This window comes from Taudactylus pleione, unplaced genomic scaffold (genome assembly GCF_031769625.1).
Source record: "Taudactylus pleione unplaced genomic scaffold, aTauple2 ptg000609l, whole genome shotgun sequence".
In the NCBI taxonomy this organism is placed as follows: Eukaryota; Metazoa; Chordata; class Amphibia; order Anura; family Myobatrachidae; genus Taudactylus; species Taudactylus pleione.
The window spans coordinates 6056356-6083025 of NW_028285011.1; the positions used below are offsets into that span (position 1 = coordinate 6056356).

At 44.2% G+C, this 26670-nt stretch overlaps 1 protein-coding gene across 4 annotated transcripts; it reads right to left on the reverse strand.

The window, feature by feature from the left end:
• Window positions 1-839: 839 nt before the first annotated feature.
• Window positions 840-26384, reverse strand: LOC148480603 (uncharacterized). 4 transcript variants are annotated; one of them, XM_088454054.1, is made up of 11 exons: window positions 26239-26384; window positions 24632-24725; window positions 24100-24179; window positions 23801-23904; window positions 14351-14483; window positions 13972-14062; window positions 11238-11317; window positions 9766-9880; window positions 8329-8442; window positions 2979-3090; window positions 840-976 (listed from the first exon to the last, which is right to left on the reverse strand). In XM_088454054.1, exons 1-6 carry the CDS (start codon window positions 26359-26361, stop codon window positions 14057-14059), a joined length of 540 nt encoding a protein of 179 aa, XP_088310180.1. In that variant the 5' UTR covers window positions 26362-26384; the 3' UTR covers window positions 840-976; window positions 2979-3090; window positions 8329-8442; window positions 9766-9880; window positions 11238-11317; window positions 13972-14056. The 4 variants fall into 4 exon arrangements, with proteins under 4 accessions (XP_088310180.1, XP_088310177.1, XP_088310178.1 ...); XM_088454051.1 differs by having other exon boundaries at window positions 13972-14065; XM_088454052.1 differs by lacking the exon at window positions 8329-8442 and having other exon boundaries at window positions 13972-14065.
• Between the last annotated feature and the right edge of the window lie 286 nt (window positions 26385-26670).

Genomic DNA, 26670 nt, shown 5'->3' on the forward strand with positions numbered 1-26670 from the left:
TGCTATAGAAACCTTATGTCTCAATTCTGCTGCCCATTGGTTTCACAATATACCAAAATGTAATTCTATTATTTTTTTTAGAAGAGTGAAGAATGGGACCTACTTATCAAACAATGTTTGCAGGATGCTCCCCACAAACCCCGTTTTCAGGGGATACCTGCAAATACTGAGACACACATTATTTCCAACAATACCAAATTTGAATTATTTGACTTCTTCAGAAGCATGAAGTAAACACTGTGAGGCCTTTCTAACAACATTTGTGGGAAATTTCCCAAAAACACTAATTTTCAGGGGATACCCACAAATATTAAGTATCCCATGAGTGTACCATGGAGGGACAAAAGCAGATATCTCCATCCCCATGCTCCATGCACGGCCAATGGAGTAACCCAGCAGCTGACCCCAGGAAAATGCCAAGTGCAGGTGAACGATATATCGGGCGGGTGTTCACCGGATCGTGCAGTGTGTATCGCCCACCCGATATATCGTTCAGTTAGACCTACAGGCATCACTTTGGCAGGTCGCCTAGTGTGTACCCAGCCTTAGAGAGTTATATCTGATAAAAAGAGGAACAGGACATTGTTTCTGGCATAAGATGGGTTATTTTGGAAGGTGCCATCACCTTGAAGACTGTAGCAGCGTCACTTTCTAAGCAAATAATTACCAGATTATGGACAGGATGTACTAAAGGTGAAAATGGGGTACATTATGCCCAAAGTCTGCTGCAGTCACATTATTGAGCCACCACCACCCAAAATCCCAATACAAACCTTTTCTTATGTGTAAGGACTATAAAATATGATCTTAAGGATATAAGAGTGTAAAAGTTTATTGAAAGCAGGAGCCTGTCCACACTGTGATCAGTCCTAGATGTTCCATCTCTTATCAGTGAATAACAACTGGTCATGTAGAGGATGCTTAGAGCTGGTGCAGTAGTGCCTCCAAAATGTTGGTGACAAAACTAAGGTACGAGCTATAAAAAAAAAAGAATAAAATGTGGGACATTGAATACATCAAGGTGGCAAAGTATTGTAAAGCAGTTATCTAATACATCACAACATTTACTACACTGACACCAAAATACATAATTATATTCATAATGCAAACAATTATAATATTGATGTAAAAGCAAAGGAGATTCTCCTTCAGTGCATTAATAGACCGTTTTAGACATTGATGTCCTGGGGGCGGCCTGCAGGTCTAAAGGAGCGTACACACTAGACGATATGCTCCCTGAGCGATATCGTCTAGTGTGTCCCCGGCAGGGTGTGCTCAATGTCGTTCATGACATTGAGCACACCCACTGAACAATATCATTAACAATATCGTTCAGCGCCGGGCTGTCTCTCCCCCATTCCCCAACATGCAGCAACCTGACGATATCGTCAGGTTGGCCTGCATGTTTACTCGATGAACGATAATGACGAACGACCCGCGGGAACGCGCATCGTCATTATCGTTCATCGTTTTGGTGTTAAAAATGGACGATTGGGTAAGTGGCAGGAAAATATAATTTCTGTAGCTCCAGCAGTGCTAGAGATAGCAGCTTATGGGGTCTATTGGTAGTCACAGACTACCACTGACACCATGTAGCCTCGCAGCACCAGTCCCCCAGCGCTGCTGCTGTGTCCTCTCCCTTGCTCCCTGTTCACTAGAGGAGAGCCAGGAGGCAGCGTCAGGAAGGTTAGAGGACCCCTCTGCTGTATCGGATGCTCAGGGTGGCGTACAGCATCACTGTCAAGTTCCGAAATAATTTTTTTTGTCGGAATTTGAGGAACTTCATAATTTCCACAGCCCCATACTTTAGTATGGGGACTGTGGAAATTATCAGGGAACAATTGTAACCAGGAGATATCAGTGATATCAGTGATATCTCCTGCGTTACAAGAATTTATACTTAGTTCATACAAAAATGGGTGAAAATCTTAATTCTCACTTACTGTACTTTTGTAGAAATAAGTGATGATGAATAGACCCCTTTATGTATTGTGCATTCCTTTGGAGGAGTTGGAATGTAAATTGGCCACAACTGGACTAACGTCTGTGTATTACTGACTTATTCCTCCTGTAGCTGATATGTTTATATGTAATGTACCCATTATGATGTAATCCCATGAGAGAAAGCATTGGTTAGTAGGGTGTACGTCTGTATTTGTCATTACTATGAGTCTGTATAATACTGGCCATACATGGGCACACAAGCTGTGTGATAGGATGACATTACAGCATGTGTGGGCAGCTTGGGATACATAGAATATAGATGTTTGGGAGGAGGAAAAAATAAAATAATTCAAATGCACACAAATCATGTATTTGGCTTCTTATATGATAATGAGAAATATATATTCCAGCCTATTTACTACTATGCTGCAATAACACAGATTTTCTGTCACCGCTTAGAGGGCCTAGTACAGCATGGATGGCTACTGTGACCGCAGCTGCCATTACACACGTAGTTCTGCTGCAAAACTATGCTAATGTTACAACTGCTCAGCCAGCATAGAGACGCCCACTACCACTATCTCACATCCATACTACCTCGCAGTCCTGCGTATACATCGGTACCATCGAGTAACATCGGTTCCTCATGCAGAATTACAGCATCTCTGACCTGTCTCAGAAATAGCAAGTCTCGTCGCACGCAGTGTGTACTCATGCTGCGTATGCCGTCGCAGTGGCTAATTTATGCACGCCCATGCAACGGCGTTCAAACGGACAGACACGCCTGCGTTTCTCCAGCCATTCCCCCATCACCACCCCTAAACGCTGACGTTCCGTCACTTACTCTGTGATGGCTTTCTGTCTGCGTGCGTGATCGCAGTGCGATGGCAATGCTGGCGCTGTGTACGCACACTGCAGTGCATGCTCAGTACACACCATCTGCTGATCTGCGTATGCGGTTGCAACGGAGATCCCTGAATCAGGCCCAGAGATAGGAAATTAGTTATCTCTACAGTCTGTTACTAAGAAGATACCTGAGATGCGTCCAGTAGGCTTGGGACCCATGGGTGGATGAGGCATAGATCATGTATGAGGGCATAGATGTTATAGGTCCCTTAGTAGATTCCAAAAGGGTGTGTAAGTTTCCTATGGAATTTAAAAAAATAATAATAATTATCAAAAATGTTCAATCATTAAAAATTTTAATCTATCTGTATAACAAGCCAAAAATGATTTCAGGGGACTGGTAATAAATGACTATCCAGCACGGTAAGGGCTATTGCTGGAGATAATGGACAACTTTCTTAGTCATTGGGGTGATAGGATGGTGGTAGTCCTTTATAGACAGAGAATTCTAAGGGGCCTATTTATCAATATTATTTTACCTAACATTTTTTTAAAAAGGGTGTTCTCAGTGGAGTCACAAGGGGGGTGCGGGCCACACCCAGGTGTCACCCACCAGGGGAAGTCCTGTGATAACACCACCTGGAGATGGCGCTATACAGGGTTTCCCCCGGTCACCCGACTCCTGCTCTGCTCTGACAGGTAGAGAGGAGCTGGGAGACGGGCCCCAGTGATCAGCTTTAAATAGACAACAAGCTGATTACTTTAAAAAGAAAAACACTTACCTGCATCCACGGACTGGTCATCAATGCTCATGTGAGGTCTTCTTGGGCTCTGGTCAGCTAGTGCCCAGCTCCTGCACTGTGACCCTGGTCAGCTGGGGTCACAGTGCAGGAGCCGGGAGACCAGCTGGCCGGAGCCCCAGAGGGAGACTTCTCCGGAACACCGATCACCCAGGTAAGAGCAAATGAGCAGAGAGGGCAGGGGGGGCGTGATCACAAAGGGGGATTGGTGAGTTGGCGACACATGCGCGGACACCTCACTGTATTTTTTGGCGAAAAATACAGTGAGAAGATTTTTGAAATGCGGATTGTAGTAAATACAGCCCTAAGACGTTGTTGAATTGGTATGAGGTTTTTAAAATGGTGACTGAAAGTGCTCCTTGCTCCTCAACATCTTCCGTATCCGCTAATATTGTCATTAGGATGCATGTTCAGGTGCCTTTGATCTTGCTCAGTGGCTATAGCCTGGCCTTTTTGTAACGTGCTCCTGTTTTGGCTCAGAGTGTATTCAGCCTGCATTTACAAGTACTCTGCTATTGCTGTATGACTCTGTTCTACCCAGCCTGCAGCACTTCTCATACCTACTAAGATAACTACACACTGTCATTTTTTTTTTGATCGGGGCGAGATTTTCGTTCTTGGCTGATCAATCAGATAATCGAAAGAATGCGTTTGTGGATGTTTTTTAACCATTTTATTAGCAAAACGCTAAAACGATCATTCATACACACTAGTATACAATAAATCAGGCCGATCACCTGATTATTGGCAAATTGCCCAATAATTGAATAGTGTGTAGCTAACTTTACAAGTATCCTGAACCTTCTGCCAATTATTTTGTTATCTGCATTACAAGTATCCGGAACCCATCTGCATTATATCCTGCATTACAAAGTATTCAGAACCTGTCTGTCTCATATCCTGCATTATCTGCATTACAAAGTATCCAGAGCCTGTCTGCCTTATATCTTCAGTACATTCTACTATTACTTTAAGATTGTGTTTAAACCTGTGTTATCATCATCATAAAGTATTCTAAGCCTGTCTGCAATATACTGTATCTTGTTACCAGCATGTTTAATGTCCCTGCACTTAACACTGAGGGGTATATTTATCAAAGTTTGATTTTGCATTCGATTTTATGTTTGACTTAGCTCCCTTGAAATCAAATCAAATCGAATGTAGGTAGATATCGCTGTCAAAATCCCACATTTACACAAATTCAATTATGTAAGCTTTCTATAAATCAAATTCGATGTGGTTCAATTTTGATTAGTGATTTCTTGTTCGATTTTTGGATGCCCATGTCCAAATTGAACACCAAATCAAACACAAATTCTAAACTAAAATCCCCAAAATAATAGACCTGCTTCATACTGGAAATTTTAGCAAGAGCAGGTGTTACTCAGAAACATGCACAGATCAGTGAGATACATGCATGTTTCTATGTGAACTTACCAATAAAAAGAGCAAAATAAAAAGAGATATGACATGGGATCCCCACCCTAAATGCACAACCAGCACCGGGCTTTTCGGAGCCGATCTTGGTTGTGAAAATATGGGTGGTAAAAGATGTAGGGTTCCCCCGTATTTTCAACAACCAGCGCCAGACTCGGTGAGCCAGTCCTGTGTCTGTAATAGACTTCTACTTTCACGGTGCGTGTTCTGTGTTTATTTTAATATTTCTTTTGAAGGTGAACTAGAGGTACCAGCGGGCCCTTAATGCCCCGCATGCTGGTACTGGTAGTTCTATAAGTACCAGCATGTGGCGGAGGCTTGCTGGGACCTCTAGTTCTCCTGTAAAAGACAATGTCATTTATTCTATTTTTATACACAATCATCCCAGGCCTGGGGTGCCCAGGAGAGGGGGAACCCCTTTATTGGGGGATCCCCACCTCCCCAGGGATCCCCGGCCTAGGCTGGCTAGCAGTCAGGTATAATGCTTTGGCCGGGGACCTGGTGAAAGGGTACCCCGGCTGTAGCATTACACCACTGCTAGAAAGAGTCCCTCGCTGGTTTTGGAAAATATGGGGGACCCCTACTAATTATGTCCCCTGTATTTTCAAGACCAGGACCAGCTGACAGAGCCCAGTGCTGGTTGTGTAAAATACAGGGAACCCCTACGTCTTTTGTCCCATGTATTTTTACAACTGGGACCGGCTCGGAAAAGCCTGGTGCTGGTTGTGCATTTTGGGGGGACCCCACGTCCGTTTTTTTTTAATAAAATGTAACACTTTTTCATGTTTTTACACATAGATCTCTGATCTTTGCATGTGTAATGCACACCTGCTCATGCTAAAATTTCCAGCATTATTTCGGGGATTTGTAGCATTATTTTGGGGATTTTATGTTCAATTTATGTTCGATTTGGAGTTTGATTTCGAATAGAATATTAGTAAATCAGGGGTTTCTATGTTGGTCTATGTAAAAGTACTGATGTTTTGCCGATATTTGATTTTGAGTGGGATTTGATTGGAATTCAGTTTTATATTCGATTTTCAAATCTCCAAATTCAAAATCTAATGAAAATTCGATTGGAAAATCACACAAAAATCAAAATCGAACTTTGATAAATATACCCCTCAGTGTGTGAATAAACCTGCTTTGCTTCATCGACATCTGTACTTCTGATTCCACTGGGCACACACAGAAGGGGATTTCTCTTTAGTAAATATGACAATATTAGACTTCAATGTTTTGGTTTAGTTGAAGAATTTTAAGTACATGAATTGGAGTCCATGTAAGGCAGGAATGGGGAACCTCAGGCCCAGGGGCCGCATAAGGCCCACGGAATCATTTGGTCTGGCCCTCCGAGCTTTTTTCTGCTAGCCTCATCTGGCTAGCAGGGTGCCTAGAACGGCACCCTGCAAGCCATAATCCATGCAGCAGTACAGCCTGATGGGTCCTTAGGTCACATCTGATGGTCACACCACTGCCCTTGGAGCTCCCCGGAGCATCCTCAGAATGCTCCGGGCATTGCTGTAATCACCAGCGATTGTGACCCCGCCCCATGTGACATCACACAGAGGGGGCATGGCCTGCAAGTAATGTATATATATCAAAATGGCCCTCGGCAAAAAAAAGGTTCCCCATCCCTGATGTAAGGGATCATATAAGTGTCTCAAAAGTTATTTGGTTACACAGGTTGAGTCTCCCATATCCAAATATTCCGAAATACAGATTATTTTTTTTCTCCAGGAGGTAGGTGTATATGTGTCAAAGTCAACAATCAAGAGAAGACTTCACAAGAGTGAATATAGAGGGTTCACCACAAGATGTAAACCACTGGTGAGCCTCAAAAACAGGAAGACCAGATTAGAGTTTGCCAAACAACATCTAAAAAAGCCATTACAGTTCTGGAACAACATCCTATGGACAGATAAAGATCAACTTGTACCAGAGTGATGGGAAGAGAAGAGTATGGAGAAAGAAAGGAACTGCACATGATCCAAAACATACCACCTCATCAGTGAAGCATGGTGGTGGTAGTGTCATGGCGTGGGCATGTATGGCTGCCAATGGAACTGGTTCCCTTGTATTTATTGATGATGTGACTGCTGACAAAAGCAGCAGAATTAATTCTGAAGTGTTTCGGGCAATATTATATGCTCATATTCAGTCACATGCTTCAGAACTCATTGGACGGTGCTTCACAGTGCAGATGGACAATGACCCGAAGCATACTGCAAAAGCAACCAAAGAGTTTTTTTAAAGCTAAAAAGTGGAATGTTATGCAATGGCCAAGTCAATCCCCTGCCCTGAATCCGATTGAGCATGCATTTCACTTGATGAAGACAAAACTGAAGGGAAAATGCCCCAAGAACAAGCAGGAACTGAAGACATTTGCAGTAGAGGCCTGGCAGAGCATCACCAGGGATGAAACCCAACGTCTGGTGATGTCTATGCATTCCAGACTTCAGGCTGTAATTGCCTGCAAAGGATTTGCAACAAAGTATTAAAAAGTGAAAGTTAGATTTAGGATTGTTTAGTTTGCCCCATTACTTTTGGCCCCTTAAAAAGTGGGAGGCACATATAGAAACCGTTGTAATTCCTACACCATTCACCTGATTTGGATGTAATTACCCTCAAATGAAATCGGAAAGTCTGCAGTTAAAGCACATCTTGTTTGTTTCATTTCAAAGCCATTGTGGTGGTGAATAGAGGCCAAAATATGAAAATTCTGTCAATGTCCCAATATTTATGCACCTGACTGTAAATTAATTTCTTGTATGTACACAAACTTAGTTTGAGCCACAAAATTATTGAAAATATTATATAAAATGACCTGCTGTCTGTGTGTATAGGGTGTATATAACACAAATGCATTCTGTGCATAGATTTGGGTCTCATTCCCAAGATATTTCATTATGGTATGCAAATATTCCAAAATACGGAATATTCCGGTTAGCTTGCGAGCAGGGCCCTCTTACCTTTATGTACAGTATGTCTTTTACTTATGTCTTTTATGTATGTATGTATGTCTTTTACGTATGTCTTTTATGTATGTATTTTACGTATGTATGTATGTATGCATGTCTTTTACCACCCAGTAAAATGTTAATGTTGATTCAAATTGTAAAGCACAATGGAATTTGCTGCGCTATATAAGAAACTGTTAATAAATAAATAAAATATCCAAAATACACCTGGTCCCAAGCATTTTGGATATGGGAGACTCAACCTATAGTTTACATATGAAAATGGCTGAATGTTGATCTATCACACATAACTATAACACATTCCATATTGAATAAGATACCTGAGATGTGTCCAACAGGCTTGGGACTCAGAGGTGGGTGAGGCAGAATCCTGCTCATGTTGGCCATAGATGTTATAGGTCTCTGGGCACATTCCAGAAGGGATTTTACATTTTCTACGGAATTTTAAATAAAAATAATTATCATAAATGTTACCTCAATAACAAATGACAACTACTGTATCTGTATCTGTTTAACAAACCAAAAGTTATTTCTGGAGACTAGGGGGTATATTACTAAAGTGAGAGTTTTTAGAAGTGGAGATGTAATGGAAACATTTCTTAATCAATGGGGCTACAGCAGGTGATAGCATGGGGACACCTGCTTTGCTTTATCTACATCTGTACTTCTGATTGCTCCAGGGACACACACACAAGGGGATTTCCCTTTATTAAATGTGACAATATTAGACTTCAATGTTTTGGTTTAGTCTAAGAATTATGGTCCATGTAAGGGATCATATAAGTGTCTCAATGTCACAAGATGGTAAAAGTTATTTGGATATAGATTACTAGCTATAGGGGAGTGGTGCAGCCACACAGAGTGCAGAGCTTTGTCCTTAGCATCTCAGACCACCCACATTCCCTGTATCTGGCTAGCATGGTGCCTGGGACGGACCTCTGCAGCCAGCATTCTCTGCACTCTCCAAACGGCTGACTGCAGCCATAACAGCCCCAGGAGCATCCTGAGGATGCCCCGGGCAGCGCTGTTGTTTCTGTTGCTGACGGCCCCGCCCCCATTATGTCATGTGCTGAGGGGCTTGGCCAGCACTGGGCACAGTAACTTGAAATTACGGCGCTGATAGATCAACATTCAGCCAAATATAAACTATCACACATAACTATAACACATTTCAATTTCTTACAATATCTTAATGACTTCAATTATATGTATCTTTCAAGTCTATTTACTAAGCCTTGGATGTCAATAAAGTGAACAGAGATAAAGTCCCAGCCAATCAGCTCCTGTCATTTTTCAAACACAGACTGTGACATAGCAATTAGGAGCTGATTGGTTGGGACTTTATCTCCGTTCACGACATCCAAGGCTTAGTAAATAGACTGTAGACCTAGTTAATTGCTGTCTACTTAATGCCAAGTTTCGTAACACTGTATAATGTATATGTCTAACTGTATATGTCTAACTCTATGGGCCAAATGTAATAGGGTGAGAGTTTAGAAAATGTGAGAGTTTAGCAGTAAACTCTCACATTGGTTGAGTTTTATCTTCAAAATGGGAAAACATCTGAATGAGATTTTAAATGGTGAGAGTTTTTTAAGTCTAAAAAAGCATGCAAGTTTGCTCTGTTACTTTGTTTTTGGACTCTATTACATTGGCAAAGTTTAAAAAGTGTCAGAAACTCTCACTTTTCTAAACTCTCACCCTATTACATTTGGCCCTATATTTCTAACTACAAGATCTGTGCATAAGTAAGATACCTGGGCTGCGACCAGTAGGCTTGGGACTCGGGTGGGTGAGGCAGAATCCTGTTCATGTATGAGGGCATTGATGTTACAGGTCCCTGGGTACATTCCAGCAGGGATTTTACATTTCCTAAGGAATTTAAATAAATATAATTATCAAAAATGTAAAGTAATAACAATTGACAACTATCTGTGTAACAAGCCTAAAGTTATTTTAGAAGACTAATAATGAATGACCATCAAGCTCGTACTGTATTACAAAAAATAAATAGAAAATATAAATACTTAAATCGTAAATATTTCCAGTCAAATGAAGACTATACCCTATGAATGTTTGGTCGATAACACTACTGTGTAAGGACACTATGACAGGATAAAGGAGCAACTCCCAATTACACATTACAGTATAACAAAGATGCCTTTAGCGGCCTTAGCGGAGCCCTGAGCACTATGAATATTCTTCCCCGTTGAAATGACGTCGCTGTACAGCAATGACAAAGACGGCACTGGCAAATAAGAAGCCACACATAGATTGTTTTCTATTAGTTCCATGGGCTAAACCCAAATCTGGTATATAATATATATATGTCCCCCACCCCTCCACCAAAAAATAAATAAAATCAGGACCAAGGTGCGCAGCTCCGTGCTCTCTCTCCCCCTACCAGTCTAATACTCACCACTGCAGTTCTCCATCCAGAATGCCAGGTGCACCCGGTGGGCATGATGACATGGTGTCACCATCAGTTACAGCACCGGGGGACACCAACGCTAGTGACACCTCCGCTACGTAGGTTACTTCCTCACACAGAGTGAGTCCACAGATACGGTGGTAAAAATGTTCAAGAAAATTTTTGTTATACTCCCTCTGGGTTCTCCCATTACTATGCCCTCCCCTCCTTATGAACTCTACCTTTATGATGAACAAATAATATATTATTTCTTATCATCTTTGGTGTGAATTAATGGAAACCGGCAATCCTTTCCATGGCTGATATTCCCATCAGTATGTCTGATATCCACCATTCCCTGCTGGTGCTGGTTAGGAGTAATATAGAGAAAAGTAAGAAGTACAGAATGGGAAATGTGGGCAGTAGAGAGAAGTGAGTAGGATAACACAGTCTATAGGGGATAAATAGCTGCGGCAATATGTTGCAGTAAATAAGAGATGCCTTAAAAGCAGAGTAAGAAAGAACATATAGGGCCCCATTTACAAAGGGGTTATGCCGCTTTTCTGGGGGCGGGGGGTGGGGGGGAAAGTAATGTCACAGCCAGGGAAACCCTGTCATCAGGTTCTCCAGCCAAAACATTACTCCTGACCGCTAGTCAGCCCAGGTCTAGGCTGATAGTAATACACAGAATTGTATGTATGAAAGTCAGTGATAACTTACAGATTGTGGAGATAGGAGGAAGAAGGGATTGGTAAATCAGAAGAGACTATATAAAGTTAGTTGGATCAGCTGAGGCTGAGAGAAAGGCCAATGTCTCACCGGTTTTATCACCTCTTCCAGGTCACGAAGCCACCAGTACGGCTTCATCTGCAGCTTGGGAAGGTTCTTGGTGTCATCAGCTGGAAGGAGAAGTAAATAAGTAACATCATTAGTAGGGTAGCATGCTCAGGGTATGCCTACTGATCCTTATGCTATATTATAACATGGAATGTTCTTTGTGGGAGTAAAAAGGCTGGGGCAAGGAGGTATGTCATATGTATGGGTGGGTCAGCATTCCGGCGCTGGAATCCCGACAACAGTCTGGATCCCGGCTCCGGAATACCGACCATTGGCATCTCAAAGGTAAGTATCGGGGGTTAGAGGGAGTGTTAGGGTTAGGATGCGGGGTTAGGCACTAGGGAGAGGGTTAGGGTTAGGCACTTAGGGGGAGGGTTATGTTTAGAATGTGGGAAGGGGGAGGTTAGGCTCAGGCACTAGAGGGGGAAGTTAGGCTCAGGCACTAGGGGGAGGTTAGGGTTAGGGACAGTGGCGTAACTATAAATTTTGCTCCCCCATGCCAAAAAAGTTTCAGGCACCCCCCCCCCCCACCGCCCAAAGATCAAACACACCCAAAGACTACGTTTAAGGTGTGTGGTTACATGATACAGCAACGTGCCTTACACATTATGACACACTAAGTAGTGCCACTTATAACACAGTGTGCCACACAGGAATGCCCCTTACAACACATTATGCCACACCGGAGTGCCCCTTACAACATATTATGCCACACAGCAATGCCCCTTACACAACACACACAATAATGCCACATATAACACATAATGACATACAGTAAAGCGCTTATAACAAATTTATGCCATGCTGTAATGCCCCTATTTCACATTATGCCACACAGTAATGCCCCTTACACATTACGTCACACAGTAATGCCCCTAATAGCACATTGTGCACACAGTAATGCCAAATACACATTATGCCAAACAGTAATGCCCAATACACATTATGCCAAACAGTAATGCCCATTACATCCCACCCTGACAGATCTACTTCACCAACCCTCCTTTCTGCTCCTGCCAGTCCGTCACCTCAGCTCAAGACAGGTTGCACAGTTTTTATGTCCGTGTAGAACCAGATTATTGGGAACATAGTTTATAACCTGTAAACTGTGTATCAAATTAGTGCCCCTTATACAGTGCCCCCTGTAGTTGTGCCCCAAAATGCAATGCCCCCTATACTAGTGCCCCTTTTGCAATGTCCCCTGAAGTAGTGCCCATTATGCAATGTCCCCTGTAGTAGTGCCCATTATGCAATTCCCCCTGTAGTAGTGCCCCTTATGCAATGTCCCCTGTAGTAGTGCCCCTTATGCAATGCCCCCTGTAGTAGTGCCCTTATGCAATGCCCCCTGTAGTAGTGCCCCTTATGCAGGGCCCCCTGTAGTAGTGCCCCTTATGCAGGGCCCCCTGTAGTAGTGCCCATTATGCAGGGCCCCCTGTAGTGCCCCTTCTAGTAGTTAGCCCCCTGTAGTGCCCCTTCTAGTAGTTAGCCCCCTGTAGTGCCCCTTCTAGTAGTTAGCTGCCTGTAGTTAGCCCTCTGTAGTTAGCCCCCTGTAGTTGCTCCCCCCCCTCCGCGCGCACGCAAACACACACACACACAAAAGAAAAAAAACACACTTACCTTTATCTCCGCTCCAGTTTTGTTGCTGTCCATACCCCGGCGTCCGCTCCCCAGCACTATGGGAGTGACGTCATTACGTCACTGCCATAGTGCTCTGCGGGACCCGGAAGACGGAGCTCACTCCTGAGCTCCGTCCCCGGCGTCCGCTCCTCGGCACTATGGGAGTGAGGTTATTACGTCACTCCCATAGTGCCCTGCGGGACCCAGAAGACGGAGGGAGCTCCGTCCTCCGGCTCCCGCCGGGGGTTTGAATAGGAGCCGGGCGCCCGCTGGTAACACACTCAGCGGGTGCCCGGCAGATAGAGGGTGCTGCACCCTCCGTAGTTACTACTACTGCCCCCGTCGCCCCCAAGCTACCCAGTGCCTCCAAGCCACCGCGGGGGCAGTAGTTACACCACTGGGTAGGGAGAGGGGGACGCGGGATCCCGGCGTCAGGATTCTGACCGCCGGGATCCCGACTGCCGGTAACCCTTACCCACCCCCATATGTGTACATGGGAGGGTGTGGTGGTGAGGAGTCATGATGGGTTGCAACTATTTTCAACTCTTCTACAATTGATTGATTATGACATGTGCAGGTATCTTTCATAGGAGAAATTTATATATATATATATATATATATATATATATATATATATATATATATAGGGAATTTCCTCCCAAACAGGTGCAGTGGTACTCCAGGATCATCAGGGAGACTCCTGAATCTCAGGTGGCTCTATCGGATGCCCAGAAGAATGGGCAAGTCTCCAGGAAGTTGACCATAAGGCTGCCCACTTCCTGAGTGACATGGGTGGTCCGGGTGGTCTTTGATGCACTTTGTTCTGAATTGCATCAGTGTGGCAACACCACCTGGTGCACAGTGCCAGTAATCACGGTATTGTATAGCGAAGGGTGGAGCCACCATGATGCGACTGCAGCATCACACCCCTCATAATGCCCACTTCACAGCGCACATTGCCAAAGTGGCTGCCCGCTCCCAGAGGGGCCTCTATAAAGTCACCAACTGTGTGTAAATGTTAGAGAATATATTCTTCCCCCTCCACACTCCCATATCCTACAACTTTCCTATGATGAGTAAATAATAGATTGTTTCTTACCAGTCTTGGTGTAAATGGCTGGGATATATGAATCCTTCCTGCTCTCATAGATATTCCCATGAGAACCTTGGATATACCCCTGTCTCTACTGCTGCTGGTTATATGTAAGATAAAGAAAAATAAGAAGCATAGAAAGGGACAATGTGCACAGTAGAGAGACATGAGTAGGATAACACAGGCTATGGGGGAATAAATAGCTGCAGCTCTATGTTACAGTAATAGGAGATGCCCTAAAAGCAGGGTAAGAAAGGACATATAGTGACCAAGAGAAATATGGTAAAGGGACAGGAACAAATATTATAGTGATGAATATGTAACAGATTTATACATGTAAGATACCTATATCCCCATTATATCACTCATGTTTCCTTTCTCTTACCTTCAGGTTACCCAGCACATTATCCTCCTCCAAAGGGGCAGAGGGAGTGATATTCAGTAGCCTGGTGTTAGACCGGTAATTGGTATCCTCTGTGCGGTTACCCCCATAAACCGTGGGCTCAAGAATTGTTTCCCTAATAAACAAGACACAGAGGATCAAACCAGTCCTAACATCTCACACAGGACCAGATTCACTGCGGTACACAACTGCGAATGCAATAGCGATTACACACGCAGTCTCACTGTGATAGTATGCTAATCCTTTGTGATTGCAATGCCGTCACTGCACTACATAAGGACGCCCACTTTACCTTGCACACATCTGTACTGTGAAAACATCAGTACAATGGAGAACCATCGCTGCCTCACCCACACTTGCACAAGCCCTGACCTTCCTCAGAAATTGCTAACTTCCACGCACGCTATCAGTCCTTAGGCTGCGTAGGGCATCGCAGTGGCTAATTTATGCACACCCCTGCAACGGAGCTCAAACGCACTGGCGCACCTTTATGTTTATCTGTTTCATTTATTTTAAATTACCCAGGAAAAAGTGGGCAGGGCCACTGTTGACAACATGGGACAGTACATCACGGCATTACATTGTGGGGGGGTAGGTGATGGTGGCAAAATTTGCAGTGCCATGCCTCTGCCCCACCCACCTGAACCTCCTCTAGATTTCACCAGAGGCTAGATAAGGTAGGTATGGAATAATTACATCTAGTGGGTCATAGGTTACATTTTGCTACAAAACTGATATAGATGGCTTAAAAAAACAAACATACACATATGTTATCAAGCATAACAGTAACATTGCCGTGTGTGTGTCTTTTATTTAGTGACTGAATGCTTCTGTAAATAAAGTTACATGTTGCTGTATAACCCTGAATATGTATATTTATTGGCAGACCTTACTGGGAGATTTGCTAGTAGGCCGATGATACCCATGACATCATGGGATTGCTTGAAACGGGTCAATAATTGACATTAAAAAAAATAATATTCCTCCTATTTATTTTTATTTTTTTAAATGTAACCCGTTGGCTCGCCTGTGAAGACCAATTAGGCTGCTTCTGCCTTATAGTGGGTGGCCCCATTAGTGAAAAGACAATAACAGACAGTCGGGATCCCGACTGCCGGTAACCCGGTGCTGACAGTGGCTGTGAAGCATTTAAGTCTTGTAGGATAAAAATGTCCTCATCTTAGTCGTAAGACGACAAGTGAGATCTACAAGAGCCTTGCTGACTATTGCAGACTCTGCAGATACGAGGGACAATTTATTTGGCATGGTGCATGGATAACAAGTATACACTTTCTTATAAGCCTGGGAATCCATCACCTGGTCCAAAGACTGGAAGTCTACAAAGCCACCCACTATAATGTAAATGGTGTTTTCTAAGAGGCTTTCCATAATTACAGCATACAGTATTTACCAGTAATGGCAGACATTGTTGCTACCACAGTGTGTGTGCTGATTTTGCATACCCACATTGGAAATCAAAGAAAGGATCATTAATAGGTTCAGATTTAGCAGCACCTTGAAAATCATCATCTTAAACCGTGACAAAACAAAAGAGCACATATAATATGTGGAGGAAAGGTGTTGGGAGCAACAATACAGGGGAGACATGATATGGATTACAGACAATAGAGAGCTGGTGACATGATTTGAGGTGAACATACAGGCAGGCATGATATTATAAGAATACAGACAGAGGCTCGGAGAGGGGGAGGGGTGGGTACTAATATTACCCGGGCTTGTTGTAGGAGCCTGGTGTGGGGGCCCGATGCTGCCCCCCTCCCTCTTACCTGTCAGCAGCCCAGAATGTGTTGCTGTGTGCTGCTCTGCAGTGGGAGACCAGGGAGACTGTTGCAGTCTTCGCTCCTCTGCCTGTGGGGGCCACGCCTCCAGCGATTAGGCCATGCCCTCCATAGTAATGGGGCCCATAATATGGGAGAAAATGAATATGAGGGCTCATGAACTGGCACAATGTGTGACGAGAGGAACATGTGGGATCATAATGGATGACCATGGAATCTGTGTTTCATGAAAATTACTAGGATGCTCTCTGTATTGTATAGCCGTCACAATAATTCTCTAAATGTATGGCAGCACATTGGATGCTCTCTATGTTGCAGTGTTTCCCAACTCCAGTCTCCATGGATGCCTAACAGTACATGTTTTACAGATCTCCTCAGTATCACTATTGAAATAATTAGCTACACATGTGGATCTTTTAAAATGTGTAAGCCAGTAATGAATACACCTGTGCACCAATTAGGAGATGCAATGTTAGGGGTCCCTGAGGACTAAAGTTGGGAAACACTGTGGTATTGTATGGTGGTCACTAGGATTCTGTACAGGGGCTGGCTGGCAACTTTTAGCCTGGCAGAGGAGTAGCGTGTAGCCAGGGTGCCCGAAGAACGTGCGTGCTATGGCGCTGCCCCCCCCTCAAGTGTTTCAGGGAGGAGGCGGGTCCATATGGGATTAATGTAAGGTAAAAATAAAGATTAGGGGAAGCCCCCTGTCGTAGTGCCTATATGCAGTGCCCCCGTGTGCCACAGGAGAGAACACCCTTATGCAGGCCTCCAGTAGTGCCCCCAGTAGTGATCCCCCCTATGCCCCCAGTAGTGGTCCCCCCTGTTCAGTGCCCCTTGTGCCCCCAGTAGTAAACCCCTTATATAGTGCCCCCAATAGTGGTACCCCCTATGCAGTGCCCCCAGTAGCAGTCCACCCCCCCATGCAGTGCCCCCAATAGTGGTAACCCTTATGCAATGTCCCTTAAATAGTGGCCCCAGTTGTAGTCTCCCCCCTATGCAGTACCCCCAGTATTGCCCTTTATATAGAGCCCCCAGCAGAGGTCCCTCGCAGTGCCCCCAGTGGTAGTCCCCTCCCCCTTGTAGTGCCCCCAGTAGTAATCCACCCCCCTGGTAGTGCCCCCATAGTAATCCCCCCTGGTAGTGCCCCCATAGTAATCCCCCCCCTGGTAGTGCCCCCATAGTAATCCCCCAGTAGCCCCTCCCCCAGTAGAGACTTAATAAAAAATAAAACACTTACCTGAAACTCCCGCTCCTGGTCCCGACGCTTCCACCGGCTCCTCTGGCCGCTTTGCATTATGGGAGAGACGTCGTCATGACGACGGATCTCCCATTACCCACTGCGGGAGCCGGAAGATGGCTCCCGCAGTGGGAGCAGCGGCAGCCGATGAGAGTCTGACAGACTCTCAGCGGCTGCTGATTACAGCAAACACACAGCTGCCGGCTCCGGCGGCTGTGTGTTTGTGCTGTGTAGCGCTGACCGGTGCTGTGTAGCGCTACACACGCGGTGCAGTCTGTGTCACAGTGACACAGACTGCACCGGCCCGCGGCCCGCATGACGCTGTGGCCCGGGGGGCACATGGCACCCTGCCCCCTGGCCCAGCCCGCCACTGATTCTGTACCCTGTATGGTAATCAAGATAATGCTTTTTTTATTGAAAGGAGGTAACTTGGTTACTATCTGTATTGTATGGAGGTCACAAAGATGCTACCGGTATTTTATGAGGGTCACTATGATGCTATTTCTTTTGTATGGAGGTCACTAGGATGCTATCTGCAATGTATGCAGGTCACTAGGATGCTATCTGTATTGTATGGCAGTCAGTTGGATGCTCTGTGTCTTGTATGGAAGTCACTAGGATTCTCCCTATATTGTATAACAATCCTTATAATTGTACAATAGTCACCATAATGCTCTCTGTATTCTATGGAAGTCAGGGGTATATTAAGAGAGGAAAGGGCCCATGTGCAGTGTCCAAATGGGCCACCTCCTCTATAGCTTGCAGTAGAAGTGAGTAGACTCTGGCGTTGTGCAAGAGTTACTGTGCATACATAGCTCTTTGGGGAAAAAAGAGCAGTGGCCATTTTTCATGTCATTTTTCTACATTGCATGTGCAAAATGCAGGAAAAGGGGACTTTAGAGAGATAAATATTGGAGATCATGGGTGCATGATGTAAGCCCATGTGCACCACACACCCTGCACCTTTTATAGATACACCACTGATGGTGGTCAATATGTTGTGATTTGCATCATATGCTATTAGTAGAGATGTGCGCCGATCCCCGTGTTTTGGTTTTGGAACTGTATTTTTTACCAAAAAATGATATAAACAGCTAAAACCACATAATTTGGGCCTGTTTTTGTTCCTACAGTATTATTACCCTTAATAACAATAATTTTTAGGCATTTCCATGCATTTTTAACCACCTCACAGCTCACAGTATTGATTTCACTATTTTTCAGCCAATATAGGCCAAAGGCTGCAGCGAGCTGGCTGGCTAAAGTAAGCAACAGAGCAGCAGAACAAACGCACGGCAGTGTAAAAAAATATAGGGTATCTATGAAACATTGCCAGACAGCAGTGGCAGACAGGATGGCAAATTAATAAACTATAATAATGTCAGTCGGCAATGCCTCTAATTGTGCAAAATGTAAAGAAAAGAGGTGCAAGATGGAATTGTCCTTCCCACCCACTCTTATGTGGGATATTAAAAATTACATGCACAGTTTAACAAACCAAGCACTTTAGCGATTAGGACTGACACTTTCGTGGCTGAACTCCTTGGTTTGTATGGACCCCACAAAACAGTTTTTGGAAGGACTACCTTCAATTATTAAGGAGGAGGTTGATGATGAGGGTGTTGGTGGTGGAGATTGCATGTGCTGGTCCAAACTGCTGGTAGCTGATACTGGACTGCTTGTTATTAATTTACAAATTATAATTTTGTTAAACAAATTGCATGAACTCGCTCCAAATGATGTAACAGGAAGGAGGTGCCTAGATGGGTAACATCCCTTCCTCTGCTAACTTTGGTTTACAAATGCAACAGATACCTTAACAACTGTCAGAATTGAAATTAAATTAATTCCACGCCCAAGATGTGGCTTTTCTGAACTGCTGCCACTGGTGGCTGATTTACGCAAACAACATCCTCATCATTAACATCCTCATTAGCATCAGATAGGACACAAATTTCCCCCTCATTCTCATTTTGCACTTCCTCCACACTATCATCCTCATTTTCTATTATTTCACCATCTAATACTAGCACAGTCGTCATGGCATCAATGATCCGCTGTGAAACTGGGTGATAGCTGTTATGCTTACTTCCTCTATCAAAGGACTGTTTAATAGTCAATTTCTTTTTTTAAATTACTACTAGTAGTAGTCTTATTGGTCCCTTTCTGGGATGAAGATCCACCCCCAGCAGCAGCAACAGGTGTAGCACTCAAGGAACCACGGATAGGAGAGGAGTCAGTCAATCTTATGGACTACTTCCGATCAGGAATGAGGGTGTTGATGATGATGCAGGTGTTGGTGATGGAAATTGCAAGCGCTTGGATCCAGCTAGGTGACACTGGACTGATTGTTGTTTGTTTTTTTTGTCCCCAAAGTTTCAGAATTTGAAATACCTTTTCCAATTTGATGAATACGCTGCAAGTGATGTAACAGCAAGGAGGTTCCTAGATGGTTAAGGTCCTTACCTCTACTCACTGTTACATGGCAACGTTTACAAATGGCTTGGCAAAGGTTGTCTGGATTTCGGTGGAAATAATTCCACACATGAGAAGTGGATTGTTTGGTCCTTTGCACAGGCATAGCAACAATGGGATTTTTCCCAGCATGGGCAACAACTGTTGCCTAATTTACAGTTTTTACACAAACATCCTCACCATAAACATGCTCATCATCATCAACAACCTCCTTGTTATTGCCAACTACATAAATATCCTCCTGGTGCAATTCCACAGAATCATCCTCGATTTCTATGTCAGCATGTTGACTTGTGCTGCTCATCCCCATATTTGCAGAGGGCACACAAATGGTGAAAGGAGGATCCTCTTCAAGTACAGTATTATAAAGGTCAGGCTCACACGTGGCAACCGCGGACACACTTGGACTCTCCTCGGGGATCTGTTGGTTCCGGTGTCGTACTCATCTTAACAATTTTAATTTTTTTTGTACCTCTCCATTAAGCAGAAGGGCTTAATTCATCACAACTAGAACCACCAATCATAAATAAAGGCCAAGACCTTATCCTTTCATTGCCACTTCGTGTAGTGAATGGCATATTGCCAATTTTTTGTTTCTCTAAAGCTAACTTAGCTTTAGTTTTTTTTTCTTTAACAGGGTAAAAGTTGATATTACATGGCCTGACTTAAGCCCTGGTGCATCGGCCTTCATAGATGATGATGACAGCCTTGCATCGTTATCATGACTGCTGCCAGAAGCTACAAGACTGGTATGTGGATCCTGCTCTCCTGTCATGTGACTGTCCTCCATACTCACTGTGACCTATTAGCAGTGTCACCGAGCAATTATAGTGCAGCTAAGTTGAGGCTAATACACACAACCACACAAAAAATATATTATTTTTAAGACTGGGGAAGAGCAGCCCCTCGATAAAGGACACAGACTGCACGTCTGTGTCTGTGGCTAACGCGCCACGCACAGAAAATAAACACTTTTTCATTTGTTTGGGGTTTTTTTACACTGGGGGGGAGAGCACCCCTGAACGAGGCAGTAGCCCCTTGATAAATGACACAGGCAGCACCCCTGCGCAGCTACGTTGCTGATAAGTGTGGCTAATAGACACACGCATAAAAAATATTTTTAATTTTTTTCACACTCAGGTGAAGATGAAGATCACCCCTGAAGGATAGAACAGTGAACACCCTCTAGACAACACAGCAGCACAGCTAGCCAGCCCCTATGGACATTAAGCAGCCAACCCCTGACACAAGTGACAACAGAAGCCAGCCCCTATCAGCACAGCAATCACAGCCCCCTCCTTCCTTTTCACTGTCCACAGCCGGAATGAAAATGGCGGCGATTGCATCTCTAGCTATTAGTATTCTATAAGTTTTGGGTATAGATAGTTTCATGGAAATTACTGAACTAGTACACAAGTAGCAAGTTTCTCCAAGCGTGGTACAGAAAAGAATTATAGAAATCTCATGGTCAGCGGCAAGATTTGGTACGTGGTTATCAGATATCACCAGGCACACTACAGACAAGTGTAGCAAACTCGTGATTGACAGCTAAGTTTAGTACTCAGATATCTATATCTTCAGGCATGGTACAGAAAAGAAAAGAACTGGAACTCGGTCAGGAATCAAGCAAAAAGTCGGGATACACTGGAGCACTTCAGAGTGACATGGAAAACCAAGGCAAGGTAGACTTGTAATAATCAAGCCCAGGTTGCTGGGTGGATGTCCATTAAATAAGGACCGAACCTGGGTCACCAGTACACAGAGGTGATATAAGGTAGTAGAGATCTCACCTGTGTACAGAACTCCTTTGACCTCACACAGAGGAGGGGCCATCACAGCACCTTGATGACACAATGGTGGTGGACCAAAGAAGCTGGTGAGCTCAGTCTATCTGCTGAGCCTGAGCAGAACAATATGACAGCAGATGACTCCCAGGAACCCTGCCTGTGCCCTGGGCTCTTTGGACAGCTAGGGAGAGCCTACATTTTTTTTTTCTGTACTTTATGGGAAAAAGTCTTATTAACTCCATCTACTTTTGTTGTGCTTCCACCTATAGTTGATTTGGTTCAGCCTATATAAGGCCACGTTCATAATATTTCCAGGGTCACTTTGAGTTTCCATTTTGCCCCTGAATGAAAGGGTAGAAAAATTGCTATGAAGGGTCCTTCTTCCCACAGACTGAGGGGCCTGATTCAGCAAGGAATGCAGTTGCATATACACATGCAATCGGTCAATTGCGTACTGCGTATGTGTATGTATTGCAGTGTGTGTGCGCGAACTAGCCACTGCGTTCGGGACAGTGATTGACAGGAAGTGCCGCTTGTGGGTGTTGCAACGCCATTGCTGTGGCATGCATAAATTAGCCACTGCGATACCAGACGCCGCCTGAGGTCTCATGGCGTGTGCAGAAGCAATTCCTGAGTAAGTTCTGAGCTTCATTAACTGTGCGTATGGGTCCGATGTTACCGATTGTTTCTCTATGTTGCCAAAGTATACAGATGTGAGTAAGGGAAGTGGGCACCCTTATGCCAGGCTGCGATTGCAATGTGAATGCAAACATTTAAATATCACCGCTGATATTAGCAACTGCAGTGCGTGTGTATAAGCAGAATAGCGATCCATAGTGACTCGGGCCCTGAGTCCTCAGACGCAGTGGTAAAAACTGTCCAGGAAGATTTTCTCCTCCCTCCAGGTTCCTCTTTCCTACCCTTTTCTTCAGATGGCGCTTGTTCTCGCAAGCAAACTCCGCAAACTTTCAGTTTTCAGAGTTTGCTGAATATCAGTTGGTCCATTTGGCAGGGACAAAACTAGGAGTTTTGTCACCCGGGACAAGGCAGTAATTTGGCACGCCCATTAAGCCACACACAGTAATGCCCCTTACATTATTATGCCACACAGAGTAATGCCCCTTACACATTATGTCACAAACAGTAATTACCCTCACATCATTATGGCACACACAGTAATGCCCAGCGATAATTTGAAGCTATGTGAATTCAGAGCTGTGAATCCAATGCTTTTATCATTACACTAATAACGCCTGCCAAACTTATACAACACACTTTGCTGCCTTCTTTCTGCACCCTCACATCCTGCACACACAGTAATGACACTCTCACCATTATGCCCCCCTCTCCCTGCAGCCTCTCACCTCTCCTCTCACAGCAGCCCAGGAGATGTGCATATAAAGCCACATGCACGCCCTGCTGTCAGCTGACTACAGTCCTGCCTTAAGAGAGACACAGCGCCCGCCGCCATCTTTCGATTGCTAGCCAATGCGAGGTCGCAGACCTGCAGTTGCTGCTGATTGGCTGCCGATCCGCCAGCTCCAATTGGCTTGCGACCAGACCACAAGCAGCCACATTAGGATGACAGCAGAGGGCACTGGGTCTCCTAACAGTTGCGAGCGGCTGGCTGCAGGTGTGGGTGTGTGGATTCAAACCACACCTGCTGCCGCCCAGCTACCCACAATGGCATGCACACCGCCTTAAATTCTGCACCCGGGGCTCGTGCCCCCTAGCCCTCCCATGTCCCCCTAGTTGCAGTCATGCATTTAGGACCCCTGATGATGAATGACCCGGTACCCTAAATATGCGGAAACTAGCGTTTCCACATGGTTACCTGGCCATTTATCGTTTGATGAATAGACGCCTAGGTCTTCTAATTTTCATTATCTCTTTCCTAGGACTGCCGAGCTGTCGTCCTAGTGTGTACCCACCTTAAGGCTTCTCCTACTCTCTTCATTCTCTCACGTACTTCTTCCCAGCCCAATATCTGTCCTTAGCTTTCACTATTATGTCTTCTAAGATTCATTATCGCTTTCCTGTTTCTTACTTCACTTTTCATATTCACTACATAGTTCTCCTCTATACCCGTCATAGTAATACATAGAGACTCTATGCTCCTGACCTCCTCTCTCACCTTAAGTGACCCAGCTGTAGCTTCCTAACAATGGTGTTCTCTGCATGGTCACCGCTTGCTGACCTCTGACTCACTGCTGGGCCCAGGTTTTCCTGTATCTGCTCCTGTTGAAAGCAGCAGTATGTGAGTAATACACAGAATTGTATGAAAGTCAGTGATAACTCACATATAGTGGAGATAGGAGGAGGAAGGGAATGGTAAATCAGAAGAGTCTATATAAAGTAAGAGTAGCTAAGTACTGTGAGGGTTAGAGGTGTAAAATGGATCAGCTGAGGCTGAGAGAGAGGCCAATGTCTCACCGGTTTTATCTCCTCTTCCAGGTCACGAAGCCACCAGTACGGCTTCATCTGCAGCTCAGGAAGGTTCATGGTGTTATCAGCTGGAAGTAGAGGTAAGTAAGTTTTATATAACATCATTAGTCAGGTAGCATGCTCAGGGTATGCCTACTGATCCTTATGCTACAGTGCATCATGGAAATTTCTTTGGGAGGGCAAAAAGGCTGGGGCAATTAGGCAGGTCATATCTGTATATATGTATGTGCACATGTGTGTGCATGTAAGAGGCGGGTTGATGGAGGAGTCATGCTGGGTTGCATGTGTATAATTACCTATGGGTGCAGGGTGTGCGGTGTGGGCCCTCCTGGACCGAAGGGCTTGTGTGCCCCGCACACCTTGTACCCATTATAAAGACGCCTATGTATAGGCTCCTTCCTCCCACAGAGGGAAACCAAGGAAGCAATGTTAACACTACTTGTGGGGATTCTCTCCCCTCTCCTACACCTTCCTTACTTTGTACTCTCCCTTTATGATGAGTAAATAGATTATTTCTTACCAGCCTTGGTGTGAATGGCTGGATTATATGAATCCTTCCTGCTATCATTGATTTTCCCATCCATAGCATGGATATCCTCCTGTCCCTGCTGCTGCTGGTTAGAGGTAAAATGAGGGAAAGTAAAGTAAGAAGGATAGAATGGGAAAATGTGGGCAGTAGAGAGTAGGCAGTAGGATAACACAGATTATCTGGGAATAAAGAGCTGCAGCTATAGTTTATGTTGCAGAAGATAAGAGATGCCTAAACATACAGGGTTAGAGAGGACATTTAAGGGTTTATTTAGTAAAATATGCAAAATCTGCCGGGACAGACCATGCGATAAAGGCAACATAAGTCTGAACCCAGCACATGCGCAGAGTGGGTCCTGATGGCGAAAGCAGGAAGAGAAATGTCTCCTCCCTGCTCTTCCCCAGTGACAGGAGACATGGCCCCATCTAGGGAAGGTATTATGTATTTGGGAGAAGCATCACTTCTCTCAGCAATATAGATAGTGTTAATGTATAGCCCCCATTGTCACCTATGGGAGCTGCACAAGCAAATGGCGGAGAATCATAGATTTATCCACAGTTTTCTCTAAACTAAATATAGACAAACAATATTTCTCTATATTTTAGGCTTTCTCCATCTAAAATGCTGGAGAAAAGCCTTGTATAAGGTTACTAAATAGACCCCACAGTGGGTTACAAAATAGGGTCTGAGTTTCCAGACGCAGCACAATTCTGGTGATCTCATCTACAGGTTTAAAGTGGAAATAATGTAAATGGCAATTCCAGCCTGGTTTTGAATTCTAAATTATTGCCACTTTACATTTGTAGCCAAGGTCGCCGGAATCGCTCAGTTTCTGAAACTCGGACACTATTATATAACTCCACAGATCCTATTTCAGAGTTATAAGCAAAATAAAATAAAGTAAAATTGGGGCAATTCCTGAAATAAACCATGTTACAATGCATCGGGTGCAAATGTATTTATTTATTTACTTGCAGGGAAAATACAGACTGATTCTGCCTGTAATGAGCAAACAACGGACATCAGTTATTACACTGACATTAACATTAAGCTACAGATGTGTCCTCATACATCTAGCCTCCTTGTGTATTACACAGCCCTTCTAATCACACCAGCCACTGACACTGTAACATAGCGTCACACATGTACATACACCCACAGAGGCACAGAGAACATAGGCATACTGCATATCATTGTAATCAGCAGAAGCTGCTTGTGCTATCTAGTCACATCTCTGTGTGAATAACACGTATTTGAAGGTAAAGAGTCACACAAAAGGCGCTCAGCGCCACCGAGGCGCACAGAGCTCCCGCGTTATGTGAGGCACCACTTGTAGCGCATGGAGGATAGATGTATATATGGACACATCTATAGGAGACATCTCTTCCTAATTATAAATCTCTCTGCACATCATAAACCCGCCCCACCTGCACTACAGCATGGTTTTGCCAAGATGCAAATTGCTCCATATTTTATTTGCTCCTAACTATGAATCAGGCCATATAGTAAGCTGTAACACATGGTAAAGGGAGAGAAATAACAGTATAGTGATCACAGTGTATCAGGTTTATTTCTCATTAATATTTGTCTTCTCTTACCTTCAGGCCACCCACCACATTATCTTCCTCCTGAGGGGAAGAGGGAGTGATACCCGGCAGAATGGCAGAATGGTTAGTGATGTCCTGCATATGGCTGTCACCACAGCTCTGGGAGCCTGACATGTCCCCATAACCTGTTCCCTAAGGAATCGCTTCCCTAATACATAAAAAAACAGAATCAAACCAAGTGGGGTGTTTGGTGTTTATATATCTAATTGTATTATAAAAAATTAAACTCTGAGAGTTCTATTATTGTAGTGCGCTAGGGACCACTAGTATGAACTGAAAATCTTTATTATAGTTATTAAAATAATTTTATATTGTTGATAGGATCCACTAATTAGTGAAATATTTAATACATAAAGTCAAAAGAAAATAAGTGTTATAGGGCCTATTCATCATCGATAAAAGGCCCGTTAACCATAAGGAAAC

What these genes read in the sequence shown, in the direction of transcription:
- LOC148480603 (XM_088454052.1), bottom strand. Translation starts at nt 26,361, where the DNA reads ATGTCAGGCTCCCAGAGCTGTGGTGACAGCCATATGCAGGACATCACT. An exon ending in AGCCATTCACACCAAGGCTG is followed by an intron (nt 24,180 to 24,631) that starts GTAAGAAATAAT and finishes CTCTACTTCCAG; the next exon opens with CTGATAACACCATGAACCTT. An exon ending in TGGAAGAGGAGATAAAACCG is followed by an intron (nt 23,905 to 24,099) that starts GTGAGACATTGG and finishes TGCTTTCAACAG; the next exon opens with GAGCAGATACAGGAAAACCT.